Genomic DNA, 22,144 nt, shown 5'->3' on the forward strand with positions numbered 1-22,144 from the left:
AAAGATGGCGTCTGTACTGTACAGCCTAAAGAATTGGAACACAGCAAGCAAAGATATATTCGTGAGTAATTATACAGGGGGAAATTGTCTATAACTACTTATACATAGGTCACCGATATTTTGGCTTCCTCACACGATAGGTAAAAATTAATAAATAAAATAATTCTCAGTGCAAGCGACAAAGTTGGGAGCTCATTTATGATACCAAATGGAACAAAAACGTTTATACAGGATGTGCCAGAATAATTTTCCTAAGGAAGTTATAGTTAATATATATATATATATATATATATATATATATATATATATATATATATATATATATATATATATATATATATATATATATATATATATATATATATATCATTGTAATCGCACGAATATCGTTTTGTCTGGCAAAATATTTATAACCAAATTGTTTTTCAATAACACTGAGCAGTTTATATTTATTAGAATTACATGAAGTGTAAGTTGTCGGTTAAGAGCTCAAAGCTCAGAATACTGTTACCAAACCGTAATGCATGGTCCATTCTACAGTAATGAAAGAAACAGAATTAGTCCGTGACTGTTTCGCTACGCTTGCTGTAGTTGTGAAGAGGACTACTACATTTACATAAGGATTAAAGTATTGGCAGAGAAAGTAGTTACATCGAACAGGTATTGCGGCGTTTTTGAAAATACGCAAGAATTATTTGTACTGATTACAAAGAACCCTGTATTCGTTTTCCTGTTCGTTATTTGAGCAAAGTTACAAAATTTATAGAGTAGACATTGTACGGACCAACTGAATGTCAAAACCTTCGAATAGGAGTCAAGAGACAAGCCAGCGAAAAGGTTTTTTTTGTGTTAGGCGAAGGTGTGTAGTTATACTGTTTAAGAGACTCTACTTAATGAAAAGCGTACTTGAGTTGGTTCATTAAAAGTAAGTAAATCTGAGTGAACACTCTACAGCGATTTTTGAACATCGGTTATTTTTTAAAGAAAAGATGATAGAATCTTGTATTCATTTATACAATTATAGTTTATTATGTACTGTCTGTTCATGGATTCCTGCAGACACGATTTCGTATAACTTGTTACGAAACAATTTTACTTTCATAATTACAATCACCTGTCCTTTTCCTTCAAAGTGTACCTAAGCCAGAGTTGTTCAAACTATGGCCTTTGTAGATTGAGCATTAGACCCAGAAAGAGAAAAAAAAAAAAAAAAAATTAAGTGAATTGCGTATGACACGCTGAAGTTGAAAATCTCAAATAGTATATATTATACAAATTATAATAGTTTATGTAAATTTATTATTCTAAAATAGTCGTGATAGTTTCAATTATTTAAAAAAATATATGGATTTTAATGCTTTTAATAAATAAATAAATATAAGAATTTGCTTTTGAGGGGAACAAGAGTAGGGTGATCCGTACATCATTTTGACTGATAAAAGTGGTTCCAGAGTTGAGCAACGTTTGAGGAACGCTGACCTAAGCTGTTGGAACCGTACTTGGGTCATCAGGGTGTAAGGCAGATACAAAAAATAAATATTAAAAAAAATAAATAAATGGAGTATTGGCATCCCTCCCGTATCTTCATGAAACAGAAGGAACCCTGTTAATTTACAATTACTTTTGTTCGTCGCTTAACATCCGTTTGTTTAGAAATTACACACCTTTCGCACAATCTTTCTGCGTGCCTGTAACTCCTAAACAAAGGGGTTTTGTAATTCAGTATATTATGTTTTTTTTTTTTTTTTTTGTTCCATTTTATGCAAGAATTGATTTCCCAAAGTTTGTTGCTTGCATTGACTACTTCAAGAATTGGCTTTAAAAATCGGATGAACTGCTTCACGCAAATTGTAGGGACTTTTGGGACACTAACTGTAGACCTAGTTAGTGTTGTGAATTTTGTTCCCGTATTACTGTCTTTCTAATCCAGTGCTTGTGTTGCCTTTTGACTTACAGTGGCTATAGACCTGATTGTGCAACACATCTGGGACATTTTGCATGGAGTCAATAGCTGCAATGGCAACAACAAATCCTCTTCGCCAGGCCCAGGCCTCCATGAAAATAGACAAACCACTGAATCTGTGATTCGGTAACCATCTTCTGTCCAAACTTGTCTCTTTATTATTATAATTCTGATTACTCATTTGAATGCAAACTTTGTATGAAGATGATCTTCCGACTTGAGAATTTCGGAGAATTTTTCAGATAAAGAGCCATTTTTTATTATTATTATAATAATTATTTTCTTTGTTATTTCTCATAGCAGTATTTAAAGTTATTATTATTAACTGTATATGCAAATATAACTATTATTGTAAAAAAATGAAAAAAATATATAAAGAAACAGAAAAAGATCTTCGTATTGATGTGATTATTACACTAGTTATAGGTAGTACAAATTATAGATGCCAAGCGTAAAGCTCGCTCGGTTTCGAACATTTCACTCACGCTAGTGAACTAATATAATCTGTTGCATTTTGAATGAAATCAGTATTTCAGTCGTTCTATGTACGTATGTTTCAGCTGTTTTTTTTTTTTTTTTTCTTGACGAGGTAGCCATATTATTTGGACCATTATAAGCGTTTAAATTATATTGTTTTTAGTTCCATATATTACCACCTTATAAGATTTTTTTTGTTTTAATTAATTAATTAATGTGTTTGTTTAAGCAGTTTCGTCTTTCGAACATGAAATCAATGAGAAGTTAATTGTGAAATTGAAGTTTTGATGTAAACATACTTTATTTTTGTATGTTTGTGTTACTTGTTTTATATATACTGAACCAGAGTTAATGCGTTGTTAAACATAGAAAAGTGTGTGTGGAGTAAAAACGTTCTATGTGCGCAACAGAGTTTCTGGGAATATGTTTTGTCTTTTGGACACAAAAGAAAGGATTCTCATTTTTTTTCTTTCTTTTTTTGTGACGTAATCGAGGAATGTTTTGTAAACCTTGAATATTGTTTTTGCTGGTACAAGTACTTATGAAATTCAGTAATCAGCTCTTGATGCAAATATGCACTTGTAGAATTTAAACCAGGTTTTATTTGACGCGTTAACTGGTTGCTCAAGGAGCGTTGGGCGTTTAACACTTGATTTGTTCATATTTATAAAAGTACTAATCGAAGACACCGAACTATTTCAGATACAGTTTGTTTGAACATCCACAGAAGTGATGCTACTGCTAAATTTATATGAATTTACAAATACAGACATTACCATATATTGAATTCGTAAAAGTATTTTTTTTTTTTCCCGCATGTGAAGAAGCAAATAAATAAAAATACATACGATGTGTAAAGTGAATCCAAAATCTCGAGTCAAAACCAAAAGTTATGTCTAATCAGTATAAAGTCCCTCCCCCTCCTCTACTTCCCAATCGAAGGAAAGTGTATTAGAGGACAAGTGTATATTTTGAATGGACAGTGAATATATAGTGATAAATAGGATTTTCAGTAGTACATACGAAATGTTTCATACTAGTAGGACTAGGTTTTCTTAGCGAAATTACTGCAAGATTTGCAACGTACCGCAGTATATCAAATTGGAATACTCATACTTCATAGAAAATTTGTATTCATTTTACTGGTACTTACAGTTTTACCGGTGCTTACTAAAAATCCACTCCAATCAAAAGTAGAATCGTCATGTCCGAACTAGAAACTAGAATATATTTGTAAATTTCTGGTTAACTCTTAAAAAGCTGGCTTTTTAAATGCAGGAAACTCTTTAAACGTGGAATGATTTACCCTTGTTTCAGAAGGTTTATGTAACTTGAAACTTAGTTCAAATCTAATATCTCATCCCCGAGTGAACTGAAAGATATAAAATGAAACAAACATATTGGCTCTGCTTGATTAATATTTTATTTTAGTAAAAATTGCATTAAGCGTTTTATCATAAATTTCTGTTTATAGGTTAAGCTTTCACTTTATAGTTCACACATTACCTACCTATATTTTTTTTTCTTTCTCTCTCTGGAATAAAAGGTGCTAGTACTCTTTGATCTCGGAAAAGCCATGAGTCCACTTTTTTGCTAAGGTTACGCGGTTCTACTATTTTGACGAATGTCAGTGCAGAAGCTAACCGCATAAGCAGAGATGACATTCGAGCAAGTTCTGCATAACATTCTATCCGTATAGAAAGCAGAGAACGATTATGCGCTGTTCAGTGCTCCGTGACTATTAACCACAAATACAACATATGAAAACCGTGTAACGTTCAGTGCTGCCAACTTACTAGAACAGAAATTACGTGCATTTCAAAAGTTGCGTTGTCTGTGGAACATCCCTTAATTATCTTTTAAATGAATATAGTGTCTTGTTGTTCCAAACTTAAATCGATTTAAATTGATAAATTCATTTCATAAATACAAAAATTATTAAAAGAATGACTAAAGAAATAATATTTTTCAAAAACAAAAAAAAGTTTAGGAAAAAGATGCTTGTATTACATACCGCCAGAAGAAAAACTCTGCGCGTGTATGTAATACAAGAAAACTGAAACACGACAGACTCGAAATGTCCATATTATTTAATAATATTCCTCATTGCAGTTTATGTATTTCTCTGTTCACTCAAACCATTTGTTAAAGCCTTAGCTCTTCTTGTCTTCTTTAATATATATCGGATGAACAAGGTTGAGGGGGGGGAGTAATTGTAAATGCCCTACATCCTCGACTGGGGGGGGGTTAGGAAAGTTTCTTTGGAACTGATCTTTGATTTTAAGAGCCTATCAAGGGTCTGTCTTAAGAACTGTCAGTGTTACCCTTGTATATTACTCAATATATACTGATTTTGATAATAGAATCTTTGCATGATAGTAATTGGAAAACTGTCCAGCAGCAAGCTACAACTGCTAAGCTTTTTTTTTTTTCTTTCTTCAATTTTCATAGTTTCTACTTAAGTAACAAGAAATATGATTTGCCATATGAAGTTGAACAAATTTATTTTATTTAAAATTTAGTAGTAAATCTAATATGACGAGTGCATTATGTAGTTATCATTTTATAGTTAGCAAAAACTCTCTTTGAGCACAGTTAACGCGTAAGTAGATAATACCACTATGACGATTTTTCTTCAAAATTTGTTATATATAGATTAAAGGAATTACATTTAGCACGCACAATACCTTATCCATTTCCTGTTAGTTGTAGTATCATGCTTTTTTTTTTTTTTTTAATGTAACTTTAAGGGTAAAAGATAGATAAATAATGCTGTATTGAACTGAGTGAATTTGAAAAATGAATAAGCACATATCTATAGTTATCAGTTTTGAATTTTATGTTTTGATTTATAGCTCTGATTCTTAACGGGCGTTTCACAGAACTTCCTAGTTTTAGTGGTAAAATGATTAATTTTATTCATTTTGGAACGAAAGAAACCAATAAATATTAAAGATTTGAAATATTCGTATTTTACACAATATTTATTGGCTTGCAAAAGAAATGTTAGCTCTGCGCTAATGATGAAAGAAAAAAATAACACTGGGTTTCAATATGGTGTTTTTATATATCCAACCTTTTGCTTTATTTCTGATTAATCTATTTTTTATTATATTTACGATTGATTAAATTGTAGCACATCGTAAAGAATCTGGTAGTGGAGGATGAATGTATGTAATTTTTACCCCAATTCACAACACAATTGTATTAGCAGCATTTGGCTCTTTTAGGAGCATGTTTCAACAAGAGTGTTGTAACTACAGCATAATCCTTTTACGAATTTACTATGGAACTAATTCTGATTGCTTACCAGTTGGAGTCACTAAGAATTGCATGTGATTTTCTTAAAGGCAGGGATATATAACTTCCAATGTAGTAGCATTTTTTGCTATTAAAAAAAAAAAATAATTGTACCATTTTCTCCCAAAGGAATTATTATTGAAGGGATTCAGCTGATATTATTGTAGAATTGGTTTTCTTAATCATTAACCTTTGTACGTCGAAAAGCATCCTTTGTTCAGTATTCATAGCATTTTCATTATTTTGTAATTTTAAAAGCATATTTTGCCATCTTTAATAAGGACTTAAAAAATAAAGATGAAAGTTGTTTTAGTAAATGAGGATAACATTAGTATTATGCATAAAAAGATTATAGCTTGTGTTAAACAAAGGTTACTATTTACATTGTTGCATTCATGTTTATTTATTTTTTTTTAAATGCAAGTAGTATTGATTCCCTGTTATGTTTATGTTTCGTTTTCGTAGAAATCGTTCAACTTAACGTACCGTATTTGTAAACTGTACCTAAATATAAAATCATAAATGCTTGAATTTAATATATACAATTGAACAGAAACGACCTGTTATATCCTACTCACGATATTTATCAGTACATTTCGAGATAAAGGTACTGCTTTTCATAATTTATTTCCATAAGCATAACCAGAAGCTTCCTAATACATCACAGGGATATCCTTGCGGGCCTTTCAGCGAGGAATGAATTAATAATTTGGTCAATTTTCGATAAGTAATAAACTCTGGGCACTATGATAAATACTTGATCAATAGTTTTAAGCAAGTTATTTACTGTGTAGTTTAGAGCTGCTGTCTCATTATACAAAATTTACCAAACCCTTAGTCCATTAGTAGAAAACTCGAAAGAAAATGATAGCCCAGCAAATTTTCAATCAAAAATTGAAGACAATGGAGAAAATAATTACCAATATAACAAATTCAATGTCAGTTGAAACACACATGTATATTTATATGATTATTTAAATTTTGACTCTGTGAAATATTGCCATGTGTAACGAAAGAAGTAACTATTCTGTGTAAATAAAGCAAACCGTTAATTGTGTGTGCAAGAGTATGGGGTGGAAGTGAAAAATATAGGTACTAAAATACTCTTCCCAGATTGAGCTTCTGATCAAAAAAATAATCCACTTCCGGACAACGCTAGAAATTAAAAATTAGGCATTACCGACTAAGTTATTTTTGTACATAATGTTTTTGACTATATTTAGATCTTAAACTTTGAAACGGAGAATGTATACTACGTGAGGTTTCTTGAACTGCAGAGCAGACAACTTCTTCGGGACAAAAGATGTTGCCAATTAGCACACTAAGAAAAGTAGAATTAAAGCTGTGTGATAGATCTATTTCGTTCTCATATTTTCTCTACCCAGACTACAGTACCTGTGATGACTTGGTGTCAGAACAGAACTGCATTGAACTGGGAGTGCTGGAGTAAACAGTCCACACATATACAGGGTGTCTATCGGTCATGAAAGTCACGAAATCAGAAAATGGTCATGAAAGCCACGAAATTTAGCTTTTGGATCACGATTATTTTTTTACTGTTCAAATGTAAGTACAGATTTGAAAATTTTGTTCTATAAAACGTCAAAGTTCACCACCAAAAATGTCTATGGTCGGCTTTAGACGCTACCAAATCACAAGCAAAGAACGTTTTAATCGCATAGATGAAAATTCAGGCTAATTCGCACCCAAATTCGCTGTTGAAAATAATATGAAATTTTATGATTTGATAAAGAAAAGATCACGAAAAAGTCACGAAATTTCATTTTGGTATTTTAGAAGACACCCTGATATGGAAACTCTTGGGAACTGTTGACTGCTAATAAACTTCGTTGCGAAGAACAGAACAATGTTCTTTAATATTAAATTAGTGTAAGAATACACTTATTACGTTAGTCTCATAAGAAGTGAGGACTTACATGGTGGTTGTTCAGAAATTAATAGAGTAGAAACTCGTTATATTATTACGCCTCAAAACAGCGGGGAATCAATGTCGTGAATAGAAATGTCTTCAAAATCTAGGTGAGCTTCGAGTCTTTTATGCGAGCAGTCTACTTCGAATTTTCAATATCTTCGGTACTGTGAATTCATGTACGTTTGTATTGAGAACTCTCTGACATCTTAACCGTGAAAACCAATCGTTCTGCAGCTTCTAACTTTTCTAGTTGTAATTGTGCTTGCCTGGTTATAATTAGAGGTAACAATAGCATTAAGAGGGAACATTATACAATAGAAGAAAAAGTTAACGATAACTGGGGCAGGTAAAAATGGCATATCAAAAGCGAGTATATTTTGCGAATTTGGAATATATGGGGCTGGATGAAAAGTGAAGTAAAGTTGCATAATTTTGAGTCTTCGGTCAAAAGTAATGTTGGACTGCAAAGAAAAATAAATAAATAAATAATAATAATAAAAACTATTTTCAGGGAGGATAATGAAGTTGATGACAGCTTATATAGTGGTTTCTTCTAGAACTTTTAACTACCACATAATTTTCATTTGGCATTGATACATTAAATCTGGCAGCTCAGCAAGTATTAATTTTGTAGATAATACAGAAATAAATATTTCATTAAAAACGAAATTTTTGAGTACTTAAAAATGTTAACGTTACTGAAAGTAAGATATCTGATTGCAATGCTTTATGAGAAGAAAGAAAGAAGTTAGAAGAAACGCATCCCAAAACAACACTATTTGACAGTTTTACTCACGAAACAATATTGCGTTATTTCTTAAAAACCTAATTTTGTATAGCAGACATTTCTTACCTGTTATACCCTTTGTGTGTTTTATCGCGGTAGAGTGGCTAATACGTATCTCGAGTACATGCGACCCCAGGAAGAACTGAGCAATAGTTAAGGTTATATTATGATAGTAGATAGATATTGTTCTTTAGGTCTCGCTATGTCACAACAAAAGCAGACCATGTTCAGACAAGTAAATGAATGTCGTAGAGAAAATGTGGAACGGTGTAATACATACTCAGGTTTAACTAGACTATAACAATTATATATATGTGGTAGATCGTACACGAATATATATTTCGTTAGATTAACTTACATTTTTCAGCAACACTTGTTTGATTACTAGTAAATGCGCTACTTTTGTAATAATTGCGAATTGTTTTAATTTCTGAGGTACTGCTGCTTGAGGAGTTACGTTGGTTAAATTGCGCAAAAGTGCAGCATCCTCGTATGTGCTTGTCACGTTGCACAAGAATTCTTACTTACTGTGTGTGTGTTTTACGCCTCTTTCAAGATGAATGAAGGGGCAAAAGAGATAATGCAGAAGATTTTTAAAGTAAGGTTTTTTACTGTCATGGATGCAGTTCGATTCTGAATCAAATATTACTACACTTTGTCCTGAATAGACTATTTTCAGTCTATTCTGAAATTCGGGAATATCATTGTATACTATTGGAAATAGAGTATCATTGATTTAATTTCGGTACCGGAAGAGCTGGATAGATGCTCTTGTATAGTGTTTTCGTATAGATTTCAATTTTTTTCGTACCTTTGTATGGAATTTATTCAGAATAATTTACGTGCTCAGAAATATCAATATTAATCAACGGTAATGATGTGACCCCAGATTTCTTCAGGCTTTATGCGCTGGATTGCAGCAGATTATTGACAGAAACTTATTTCCTGGCCATTTTTTACAAAGTAATTTTGCCTTTCTTACGCAGAAGGCCACTATTTCTATCTTTTTTTTAAATTTCTCTGTTTCGTCTTCACCTTCTTATATGATGCGTTTACCCGAAGTGCTCGACATTTGTCTTTAGTAGTATTGATGGTAATACTTTCATTATATCTGATTAAGCTACTCGCTGAGCAAACAATACTTTATTGCAAAAATTATTAATGTGTAACATTTTCGCCCAACTATCCACTTTGTCTTCATCAGCCGCCACTTCAGATAGTGTCTGATGAAGCCAAAGTGGGTAGTTGGCGAAATGTCGTACGTTAAAATTTTTCTTTTTACAATTAACGTATTGTTTTACTCAGCGAGTAGTTTAAATCAGATTTAAATCTGTTAAAAGCAATGCTTTTACAATGGAAAATATTTCATTATATATAATTCTTTATCATTGATTGCCGAATAATAGCTAAATATTAAATGTTGGAAAGCTTTCAATAGAATAACGCAAATTCAACATGCGTACTATATTTTCTTTATCTTCTTTGCGTTTACTTTTCACTAGTGAAAAATGTTTTAAAATATGTTTAAAATCCAACTTCTTGTTGCTCGTATTTTGACAAGATATTTCGTGATTTCAGAAATGGTAACCTTCTCTTTAACAAATGTTCTTTTAGATTTTATTTGAATGTTATCGTTTGGATATCTTGTCTCCAATGTTGTTTCAGCTACACAGCGACCATAAACTGTAGTAGAAAGAGAATAACATGTCAGTTATAGATAGCCACCTTTCAGCATCAGATTGAACCCTTGATCTATAATAAACATACTTCTAATCGCGTAATGCAATTGAAACATAAGGAATAAATATCTACATAACATCAAAATATTCTACAACATCGGAAAAATGTCTTGTATATCTGTCAGTAATTCTATGATAAAATGGTACTCAAACATGTATAAAATTACGTGCATATAGTTATCACCGCTAATTACAGAAATGCAGTCGATTAGCGTCTAATCCTCGTATCAATATGAATTGAAATTTTATGGAGAATTTGTCTTGCTAAAGTTAAAAAAAATATGGGGTGTTTCAAAACAAAACCGATAACGTTTTGAGGTGATTTCTGACACCAAGGTAAGGCAAAAAGTATAGAGCAACATAGGTGCACAAATGCTTCCTTTTGGAGTTATAGGCTGCCGAAAACATGAAAAATAGAGTTTAATGATCCATAACTCCAATACTATGGGACATATCGTAATCGAGTCATGACTTCATTTAGGAACTAGTATATGCCTTATCCAAATATCCAAGTTTCAGAATCTTGTGGCACTTCCGCAATAATTTTTTATAGAGGTAGTTGCTGAGCACTTCAAATTATATACCCATAGCCAAACTCTTTTATAAAAATTGTTGCGTAAGTACTTTATGATTCTGAAACATGTATTTTTGGATAGCGTACATATTAGTTTCTAAGTGAAGTCGTGACCCGACTACGGTAGGTCCCATAGTTCTGGAGCTATGGACTTTGAAATTTATTTTTTCATTTTTCGGCAGCCTATAACTCCGAAAGGAAGCATTTGTGCACCCAGGTTGATCTTTTTTTTTTGCCTTTCTTGGTGTCAGGAATCACCTCCCAAATGTTGTCAGTGTTGTTTTGAAACACCCTGTATTTTATATATAGAAATAAATGAAATCCTGTAAGTCGTGTAAATGGAGAAATTATTGTAAAAATAAGGAAAAGAGATCAAAATTGATTGGCTAAAATGAAGATACTTGAAAAGAAATCATACCTGCAGTAAATCTCTCAGAAATGAGATGATCTGGAACAAGAACAGAAAATGATAAGGAGTACGTACCTATTCCTTAAATTACCAATAAGGTACAATTTTTATATATATATATATATATATATATATAGTTTAGAATTTAATATCGTATTTATATATGCAATAACAAATAGAATGAACAAGTTGGAAACACTTTAAATGAATAAAAAGGAATGGTACAGACGATTTCGAGTTTGAAAATCATAAAATAAATTAAATAGTCCTCAACTTTTGATCTAACCATAATATACATTGGCTCTGTTCTAACTTTTTACCAAGGTATGAGGCAGGAGCATGTATTTTAATGGCTCGACAGGTATAAATGTGCAAAGTAATTGTAAGATTTGTACACTTCCACAAGTTATACGGTAATAAATTAAAAACTATAGTAAATTGTTTAGTCCTATGTAATTCTTAAAAGTTGAGTGTCCAAAGCACGAATTCATGGAGGTACTACTATTGTTAGAACTGTAAGCCACGTACTGTACATTCTCCTGTTTGTTTGATTCTTCGTAAGATTGCTCTTCCTGTTAAGTCCACATAACACAAATAGTCAGAGAACATTTTACGATTGTCCGAAAATCTTCCGAATGTCAGTAGCCTGCTTTTGAGGCAGTGATAGTATGTTTTATGTTCTGGAAAGCTGTAATACGTCGATCGAGAACAAAATTATTCGTAAGATCTTTTATGAGTAATTTATAAGAATGACTTCATTCCCTTTGCTGATTTTGACACAAACTCACTGATCTCTCATATCGTATATTCGTAGATAAATTATTTCCAAATTTTGATTTCTTAGCACAGTTGAAATGTCTTCCTAAATAGGTTGAAGTAATCCTGCCACATTAAATTAATAGTTAGTAATACAGTAGACACGCGATTATCCGAGGTAATTGAGATCGAGCCTACCTCTGATACGGAAAAACTTGGATAATATGGAGACCAGTTGTTGGATCAAAAGATCCAATATATTTTAATCAAAAATTTTCTTGTAGACCTTATATCTGGAAAGCTACATATCATGTAACCAAACCCAAACTAGCTCTTAACTCAGTATGATGTGCTTATTCCGTTGAAAATACGAAAACTCGATTTAAAAGTTTTGTGGCCTCTGATCCAAAAACTAGTTACTGGCCAAGATCGTAATCTTTTGATCCATTTTTTGGTTTCCTAAAATTCTTATTAGGTACATTAGTACGTACTATACATATAAAAAAATATAACTCAATAAATTTACATACACACAGTATCATACGAAACTTACTGTTTAAAAAAGTCCGTGATTGTTTTCTGGGACATCTTTTGACCTCTCTTTGATGCTACGATGTTGCGCTAACGTTGTAGATAGAGAAGGTCAACTGGCATTTTTTTTTCTTTCTTCGAGTGCCTCAGTTAATCGGAACTCATATAATCGCGAGTATACTGTGGATATGATTAGGTTAAAATATAATTTACTACAATGTCTAGAATTAAAAATGTCATATTTAACTTGTAATGAGATAAAAGTTTTCTACAACAAAATACATTCGCTGTATTTTGTAGTGACAAAATGTTTTTATCATTACAAATAAAATGTAATTATTTGATAGGTGTTACAGATATACTGACGAAATTCGATTAAGAATGAAGTATTTTGTAAATAATTTAGTATAACATAAGCATTACTGGTATTTTTAATGTATCATTCATTCACTCCCAAGCTTTTTTTATTTAAATATATTTTTAGTAATCTGATGTTCTTGATGGAATTGAATGAACATTGTATACTTTATTGACAATTACACTAACTGAAATAGTTAAAAATAACGAAATGTGCATTACACTGTATTCATAAAAAGGTAATATTTTTGTAATTGAGTTGATGGTAGTATCTTGTGTTCAGTACACACTTCTGTACTGAAAGTTGTCTTCACGCCCGTATATCGCATACGCCTGGCAACCTGGTGATGATGAGTAGTTAAAAGAAAGAAAAAAAAAATGTTGCTTGATCCATATGTAATTTTGATCTCGATTTCTAACGGAAGTGTACTTTGTTCATGTCAGGATGCATTGAATATTACAGTGAATAGTAATGAATACTTGCTTGTTTTCTTATTAATTTCTAGACTTCGGATACTTATGCACTAAAGAAAAGTAAAATAATGTTTGCTGATCACTTTCATTCGGACTCTTGTTTACAAAAGAACTAATGTTAAGTCATTTTTATTTTATTTACTTTCTTGCGTATTTATTTTCATCGATTTTCAGCCCCCGCCAAGTTAACTTTGTGGTGGACAAACACCGTGTGCGTGGGTTTTCTCGGGGTTCTCCCACTTTCTTCATTCCTCCATTTCATTCATTACTCGTCATCACAGTCTCCTTTAGCCTAACCGGCATAACCGTGGGACGTAAAACTCAAAAGATTATTTTGATCGAAATACTACAGAAATGTGTTTCACTATATAATTTATCAGGGAAAGAATAGTGCCTTGACTAATAGAATAGCACACCAAATCTTAACTCAAAATTTAAATAATTTGCGCAAGTCTATGACGTTAAGACTAATAATTTGCGGTTTAGCTTGATTATTTAACAGTAAATTATTGGTAGTTGTGTAAAATCACTATTTGTCTGAACCTCTCACTTTCTTCATTCCCATATCATTATCTTTAGCCTCCATGGTATAACCTTGGGACGTAAAACTGGAATGTTTCATTTCATTTACTACTGTTTGTTTGCCTGGAAGATTTAAACCATTGCTTCTTTTGAGCACGACTTAAAAGAATATTTTTTTAAGAAAGGCCTTACACCTATTGCGATTATTAATTAAATTAGACGTGATGTTAGCCAACCAAATTGCAGCTCTTATATACAGGTATTTTAGCGTCTCGCTTCTTTCTTAGAAAATAAAAAACTCCACCACAATGCAATAAATGATCCCACGTATTGAAAGTTAAAATTTGAAATTATCTCCAATGGAATGTTAATTCTGCTCTTTAGTAACAGGCTGTTTTCGTTGGCTGGGAAAGAATATAGTAAACATTAATCTGGAACTTGGCACAGTTAGTTTTTACCGTGACTGAAGGTTTTATTTGAAATCCGGTTGATGACGTAAAGAACATAAATCTTCATGTCCTTCTATAACATGAACCGTCGTAATTTTATATACTAACCTTAAAATATTCAATGGCGATCATAATTCTTCAATTTTAAGATCGTCAGTGTAATACTGTATGGTTAGTGTATAAATTAAGAAAAAAAAAATGTTCCTTACGTGCTATTAATAATGCTCTATTTTTACTTTTATGTAGCTTTCCCATCATATTCGTTTTATCATCACGTATGTAAAGGAAGATTATCTCAAAATAAGAACGGAAATTTATGTTGAAAAGTGGGTTTTTGGGATGCTGACTGGGCTGTGTTTCTGATAATATACGTATATATACGTTTGCTTCAATTCTAAAGAAGGAAAGCTGTAGAGGAGTTGCTTAATAGCCTAATCTCTTACATGACTTTTAGGCTACTTGATTCTCCATGGAAAACGCGAGGAAAATACCGTTCCAATTGTTTTCGATTAGGTCGACCCGTCAAACACCAGTTATCAAAAGATCCAAACATCAACGTTAAATATGACTACAGTTATTATAATTTTGTCGAGACATTCGTAATGATTAAGTACGTTACGGATAAAATGAACGTGTGATTATTAAAACATTTTTCCTCTATTGGCGACGTTTCATCTTGACTATGTATGCTTCCACAGAGGTTTAGCACTCTAAAAACGCATAGACGGCGTTACTTGCATCATACCGATCTATAGTATTTTAAATATAAAAGATGTCCTCATAGGTGAAGGCTCGACAGGAGATGTTTGACTTTGGGACACACTGGAAATTACATTTCATGTTAATTTTACCTTATTTCTTTAGAGATACGTTACTTGCATACTTAAGTTCCTGCGAGACTAGGCTTCTTGGGTTATTTATTATCAAAATCGTTTCACATTTAGTCTTGATCTTAAACAGAATTTTCTAATTTCGGACATACGCCCAAATTTTTGCTTTCTTTATCCCTCGCATTTGGAAGCATTTTTGTATGAGTAAAGTTAACCTCTCAAAGGTTGTACTTACAAGGGAACCTTCCGAAAATGATAGCTGCAGTGAAAGATGTGACCTATGCCAATTGAAAGAGCTGTAACAGAGATGTTCATTCCCAAAATATTAGCTGCCCATAGGAATAGGTTCAAGAAATATAAGGAGTGGAAGTTCGGGAAACAACAAGGTTGGACTAGGGGGAAAAAGTGCAAATTCCGCGAAACAAAAAAGGGGGCATGGCAAAATAAAATGAAGACAAGTGTTGTATAGAAAGAAACTTGCCACAATAGGAACAAATGGAGGTCACCAGTGGGGTTAACAGTGTTGCCAACTGCAATGAAAAGTACATGTTTTGCAAAGAGCACTATATGAAGTGAGTGCAATATTCAGTGTCAACCTGTCATGTAGAACATAAGATATGACGTGTATAATCAGTGGTACAATCTAACAAAAGAAAATAGAAAAACAGAAGTACGAAAAGTACGGAAAATACGGAGTTGGCTATAATGCGCCACATTTGATCACGAGCTGTGCATATTAGAATGAACAAAACAAGAAAGCACCAACTATGCAGGAAACTGACGTACCTAGAGTCGAAAAGAAAAACGAGTTCCAAAGTTGGCAACACTGACCATGAAAATCCAGACAATTCTAATATTGTTAGGCCACTCGCTTCACAAAAGGAAAATTCCGGCAACAGGCATTAGCATTCGCATCATTTGTGCATGCTCGTCAACATTGTATGTGCAATTGTTCGATGAAACAATGGTCCAAACAGAAGATACATTTGCAGTGAGCACAGCGGAATACTGCCAATCCGTCACACATGGTACAATGATCGCCTGTGAATGTCTCGAAACAGTACTCTAGAAGTGCCGGAACCTTTTGTGGTCTTTCTATCACATATCCACACTGTAGAAAGCAAATATGACCAAAGGCTTGAATATGCCGTAAACTGGTAATGGGTTAAGGCTTGAAGTTTCAGAAAATTCTCGCGGGACCAAATGTTAGAGTATCTGATAACACAAGCTCTATAACGTAGCGCACAAAGTTCTTGTATGGTCTAGAAACATAAACATCAAGTGGTTGTATCAGACCCGTACAGCCAGGAGGGATCAGCTCAATTTTGAAATTCACTCCAGTTGGTACATACTCGTAGAGCTAGTTGATGTCTTTGGTCGCTGTCCAAGAATCAACAAGTTGCAAAACATCAGTTAGGTTTCTTTCTGCCAAACTTGGCCAAAACACGTTGGCATAAAACACGCTTAAATCACTCTTCCGCATGTTTGCGGTTGTATTTGGGAAGGCCTTAATATTCGGAAGAGTTGACAAAAAGTCTTTGGTCTTCTGGGGTAATGTTCCTTTGCCTTCTGCTACTTGCACATACATTGGTGACAAGAGTTCCATCAGCAGAGATGACAGGCATTATCATATACGAATGTGATGAAGGCGTGATGACGAAAGAAACCTAACTGATGTTGTGCAACTTGTTGATTCTTGGACAGCGAACAAAGACATCAACTTGATCTTCGAGCATGTACCATCCGGAGTGAATTTCAAAATTGAGCTGATCCCTCCTGGCTGTACGGGTCTGATACAACCACTTGATGTTTGTTTCTAGACCATACAAGAACTTTGTAAACTACGTTACAGAGCTTGTGTTATCAGATACTCACTTTAACATTTGGTCCCGCGAGAATTTTCTGAAACTTCAAGCCTTAACCCATTACCAGTTTACGGCATGTTTATTCAAGCCTTTGGTTATGTTTGCTTTCTACAGGTGTGGATATGTGATAGAGAGACAACCAACCGACACCTCTAGAGTACTGTTTCAAGACATTCCTAGGCGATCATGGCACCATGTGTGACGGATTGGCAGTATTCCGCTGTGCTCACTGCAAATGTATCTTCTGTTTGGACCATTGTCTCATCGAACAATTGCACGTACAATGTTGACGAGCATGCACAAATGATGCGAAGGCTAATGCCTGTTGCCGGAATTTTCCTTTTGTGAAGCGAGTGGCCTAACTATATTAAAATTGTCTAGATTTTCATGGTCAGTGTTGCCAACTTTGGAACTCGTTTTTCTTTTCGACTCTAGGTACGTCAGTTTCCTGCATAGTTGGTGCTTTCTTGTTTTGTTCATTCTAATATGCACAGCTCGTGATCAAATGTGGCGCATTATAGCCAACTCCGTATTTTCCGTACTTTTCGTACTTCTGTTTTTCTATTTTCTTTTGTTAGATTGTACCACTGATTATACACGTCATATCTTATGTTCTACGTGACAGGTTGATACTGAATATTGCACTCACTTCATATAGTGCTCTTTGCAAAACATGTACTTTTCATTGCAGTTGGCAACACTGTTAACCCCACTGGTGGCCTTCATTTGTTCCTATTGTGGCAAGTATCTTTCTATACAACACTTGTCTTCATTTTATTTTGCCATGCCCCCTTTTTTGCGGAATTTGCACTTACCCCCCTTGTCCAACCTTGCTGTTTCCCGAACATCCACCCTTTATATTTCTTGAACCTATTGCTATGGGCAGCTAATATTTTGGGAATGAACATCTCTGTTAAAGCTCTTTCAATTGGCATAGGTCATATCTTTCACTGCAACTATCATTTTCGGAAGGTTCCCTTGTTAGCTGTAAACTGTAGGATTCGTCGTAATTTTTTCCAAGTTCTAAATCCAGTAACATAAGACATAATAAGCATTCTCACGAAACAAATTAGATATGGACTTCCCGTTGATATAAATCTTTCTTCCTTCCCTAGACTTTAAGATAGCCCCCTCTATTTACATAATTGCATTAACAACTATAACAACAAGAAACTAAATTACACAGTTACATAACTCAGGTAGAAAAATAATGTATAAGCATAAAGCATAACTATCTGAAGTCTGTTATGATCTTTAAAATGTTCTTGTATGCCTCCTATATAAGCATAGAAGCGAACCAACCGACAAGCTGAATTTGAGGAAGAGATCATGTTACTTGGATTCTATCTGGAAAATTATTCGTCAAATATTTCTGGTTCTTATTTTCCTTGGTTAACTTCAGAATAAGGTTTTTTTAAGTAATTTGGAACGATTCTGATAAATTAAACTAATTTCTCATTTTTGTTGGTTGATTCTCTTCTGCTTATCGCCGTACAATTGAAACTAAGTCTTACCAGGTCCCGTACAAAATATGTCATTTTTGTTTGTACAAGTTCTATTACATAATATAATAATTTAGGTGTGTGTGTGGTGGGGGAGGGAGAATTGTTGCCAACGCAATAATGGTTTCTCAAATATCCACAATTAAAGGTGCATGTGTTTTGTTTCTAACAAACTGTTATTCTGAATGAGATCTTGAGTGTTTGGGTCATGAGTAACATGTATCCAAAGACAAGCGGAGCTTTGATAAAATATAAATTAAAAAAAAAAAAAAATCATTGTATTCCCATATTAACTTAATGTATTCCGTACTAATTAATCGTAAGTTAGACAATGTACTTAATAATTTTGTACAGCAAAGGTTGTTATATTTACAGAGAAATTTTTTATTTGATTGTATATACATGGATTAAAGATTTATGAAATTAGACTGTCAAGAGTTTTGCTATGTTACTTCAGTAAAGCGCGTGAGAGTTCGTGTTCGGTTGAAGAGCTGGTAACAGTTCTCAACAAGATTTTTTCCCAAATTTTCGTCTCAAAACTATTGGATACATTCGGATATCCCATCGAACTTACTCAGTTCGGTTTTTTTTTTTTTTTTTAATTTAATTTATTCGTTATGGTTAATAGTGAAACATTTGATGCAATTGCCAGGACCTCATAGATTGTTTTAGTTAAGATTGGTCACCTGTTTCCATCTTTACTTGTTGTACACCTGTAGTTAGAATACCAGCGAATAGGTGTTGCAAACAAAAATAAATAATTGAATGGAGTAAGCATTGATTTCAGAATCGCGACTGACATAATGTATCAAATATTTACGCAGGTAGTATGGTTGCTATCATTATTAGTTGTTGCACCCGTAACATACATCTACCGAGGAAAAATCGTGTGGAATTAGGTCATATACATATAGATAGATATACAATATAGTCTGCCTGCTTTTTTTAAGCATTAATCTCCCAAGGTCGTACGCGAGAAATGAAAGTAAATGCGTAAAGATTTTTTGCATATGATAGTCATAAAAAGTAAAAGTATTCATAAAAGCCAGTAGATCGTGTGAATGTTAAGTTAAGGCATTAAAAATTATATCTGTTAAGATGCATAAGAAAAATATTGTAACAAGTCACGTGAAACCCACAAAGCACGGTCGTTGATATTGTGCCATTTGTACGTTTTTATGCGTTTTATTTTTTATTTTTTATTTTTTTCGAACTTGCAACAATAATTTTAGTTTGAAGCACTTCATGAACCATACTATACGAATGCTTGTCGATAAGGTTAATTCTAGTCCTCAAGAAAACCAGAAGTATACTAATGGTTTATGAAAGACCTCACACTTGTTGCAAGTTCGAAAAAACGCCTAAACTGGCAAAATGTCAACAACCATACTATATTTGTGGGATTCGTTGTGACTTGCTAGAATATTTTTCATATTAATCTTAGAGATGCGACATTTAATTCTTGAACTTCATACGACTAGGAATGCAATGGATATACTCGATTGCAATGAAATGAGCTGAGCGAGCTTAAGCTACGTAATCCGTTTATTGTGACTTTTTAAAACATAGTTGCTTTTACGTCGATAAGGGACCATTTTATCTGCATGAAAACTTTTTCCCCATGTTAAGTCTATGGAAGCGTTTTTCGGTGATTATTCCTCGATGGTACATCGGATTTTTGATTTCGACCTATGTTGTCACTCAGCACGACATACTCTATCAGCGTGCTAAGTTTGGTTGAGATCGGCCAAACGGTCTAGGAGGAGTTCGCGGACAACCAAACGGCTCGCGAGCTCAGCTCAATTATATACTGGATTTTATGGATGCGTTTACTTTTTATGACTATAATAGGCAGAAAAAGGCCAATCTTTACCTACTACCTTTGCGTGTATACTATGCTGAGAAATGTTGATCTGTAACGACCAACGATATGATTACCGTGGTTTCCATTACGAAGCGAGGGTAAGTAATGATAAAAACGGGCAAACTGTAATGTAGGGGACATACCTATTCAGAGATTGGCTGAAACTTTTTGAATCAACAGCCGTTTGCTCACAGGTGAAGTGACGAAAGAACATGAACGTCTGAGGGATTTCTATAGTGGTAACTTCAAAAAACTCGACTTACAAATTTTTTTTATTAATTTGATTTATAGCTTGATAAATGCAGCAGAAAGCGTATTTGAAATACACCTTTTCTTTGTGTTTTGGATTTAATTCTGAAGTGAGTTTCAGTTTGAAGAAATTCTCGCATCTTATTTAGCACAAAAATTAGTTTTGTTTTCTATATAATTTTATTATTTTACTAGAATATTGGAAAAACCGGTCATATTTGTTGATAATCGTAATACTGTACAATAAATAGAAATGTTCATGGATGAAATGTAGCATTATACTCATGATAGCCTAGTTGTAAATGTATTTTTTTTTTTTTTTAAAGAAATAACTTCCCGAATATAATTCCGTTACTATTATACTACTTAGTTCATTAAGATAAAAGTATCGTACGAAACTGCAATAGATTTTTTTTGTAACAAAAATATTTGTTTCATTACTGATAGACTGTTGTAACATTTCCAGTTTTGTTGGAAAGAAAGTATTACATATAATTCTTGTTTATTGTATGACGTAAATAAAATTGAAGATTAAAAAAAAAAAAAAAGTTAATGAGTGTGTGGATCCTTGCAGATAGTATATTGTAATTACCAGGACCAGTGAATATTTTTTTGTTAACTTTTAGTTCATTTTTTTCTTTTTTATATATAAAGTTTTGTATTATTTGCAGTGTTGAAAAAGTGCTTCCATAAATTGAGTGGCTACTGTCAACACTTACATTTTTGATAGTTGTAGTGCTAATAGCACTGAGATTCACGTAGAAACTTTTCATGTAGCGGATCAGTATATAACACATTTTTGTAGAAAAAAAATGCTAGTAATAAATCATGTTGAATCCTGTACACTGTTGTGTATTTATTATCATAAACTGAAGAGAAAATAAGACCGAAAGAGAAAACAATACCGGTAATGTGGTTGCCTCCTGGTACAATCTACTTTCTATTTTGGTACAATCCACCTTCTATTTCCGGTGAGTATGCTCTTCTTATTGCGATTTCTCATAAGGGGAAGATATTGTCTTTTATTATTATTATTATTATTATTATTATTATTATTATTATTATTATTATTATTATTATTATTTTATAACCCTTGGGCACCGATCTCTCTGTGAAAAGCCGTGCACTCGTACAGTTGTAATAGAATCAAACAAAAGTGAATTTTCTTTGACTAATTGGGCGTTTTACGTAGAGCCTAAGTAATATAATGTACTAAGCAGGATGGGTGTCCAATATTTTTGGAAGACTGTACGTTTTTGTCTGGATTTTTAAAATGCGTAGTATACCAGACGAACATAGAGTGAAAGGAGAAACCAGCGTTTGTATTTGTGGCGCGAGACACCCAGGTTAGATTTCTGGTGTCAATTCATTAGCTTTGGATTTCACGTTTAACTCCGTCAACTTCGTAGGCGCAGTAATATAGTGATTGTTGTAAGATTACCGAAGCCAAGTGTCTGACCAGTACTGGACGGGGCGACCGTTGGGGAAAACTAATTGTTTTGGCAATGCGGCGTTCATTTCCTAGTGTTATGAGGAAATTTGAGGAGCTAACATCACTTTCAT

General features: G+C 33.1%; 1 protein-coding gene across 3 annotated transcripts in view; it reads left to right on the top strand.

Moving 5' to 3' along the window:
* The window catches only part of Uck (Uridine-cytidine kinase), a 144,714-nt gene that overhangs the window by 79,815 nt on the left and 42,755 nt on the right, over positions 1-22,144 (top strand). The window contains exon 7 of one of the 3 annotated variants that reach the window (XM_081764254.1): positions 1,957-21,129. The exons of the other annotated variants lie outside the window; for them this stretch is intronic. Coding sequence (XP_081620380.1) covers positions 1,957-2,093 — 137 coding nt within the window. The 3' untranslated portion in view covers positions 2,094-21,129. Of the gene's footprint in view, positions 1-1,956; positions 21,130-22,144 lie in introns of those variants that run through there. 3 annotated transcript variants of the gene reach the window in all.

The sequence above is a fragment of the Thermobia domestica genome, chromosome 7 (genome assembly GCF_964235325.1).
Source record: "Thermobia domestica chromosome 7, izTheDome1.hap1.1, whole genome shotgun sequence".
Classification (NCBI taxonomy): domain Eukaryota; kingdom Metazoa; phylum Arthropoda; class Insecta; order Zygentoma; family Lepismatidae; genus Thermobia; species Thermobia domestica.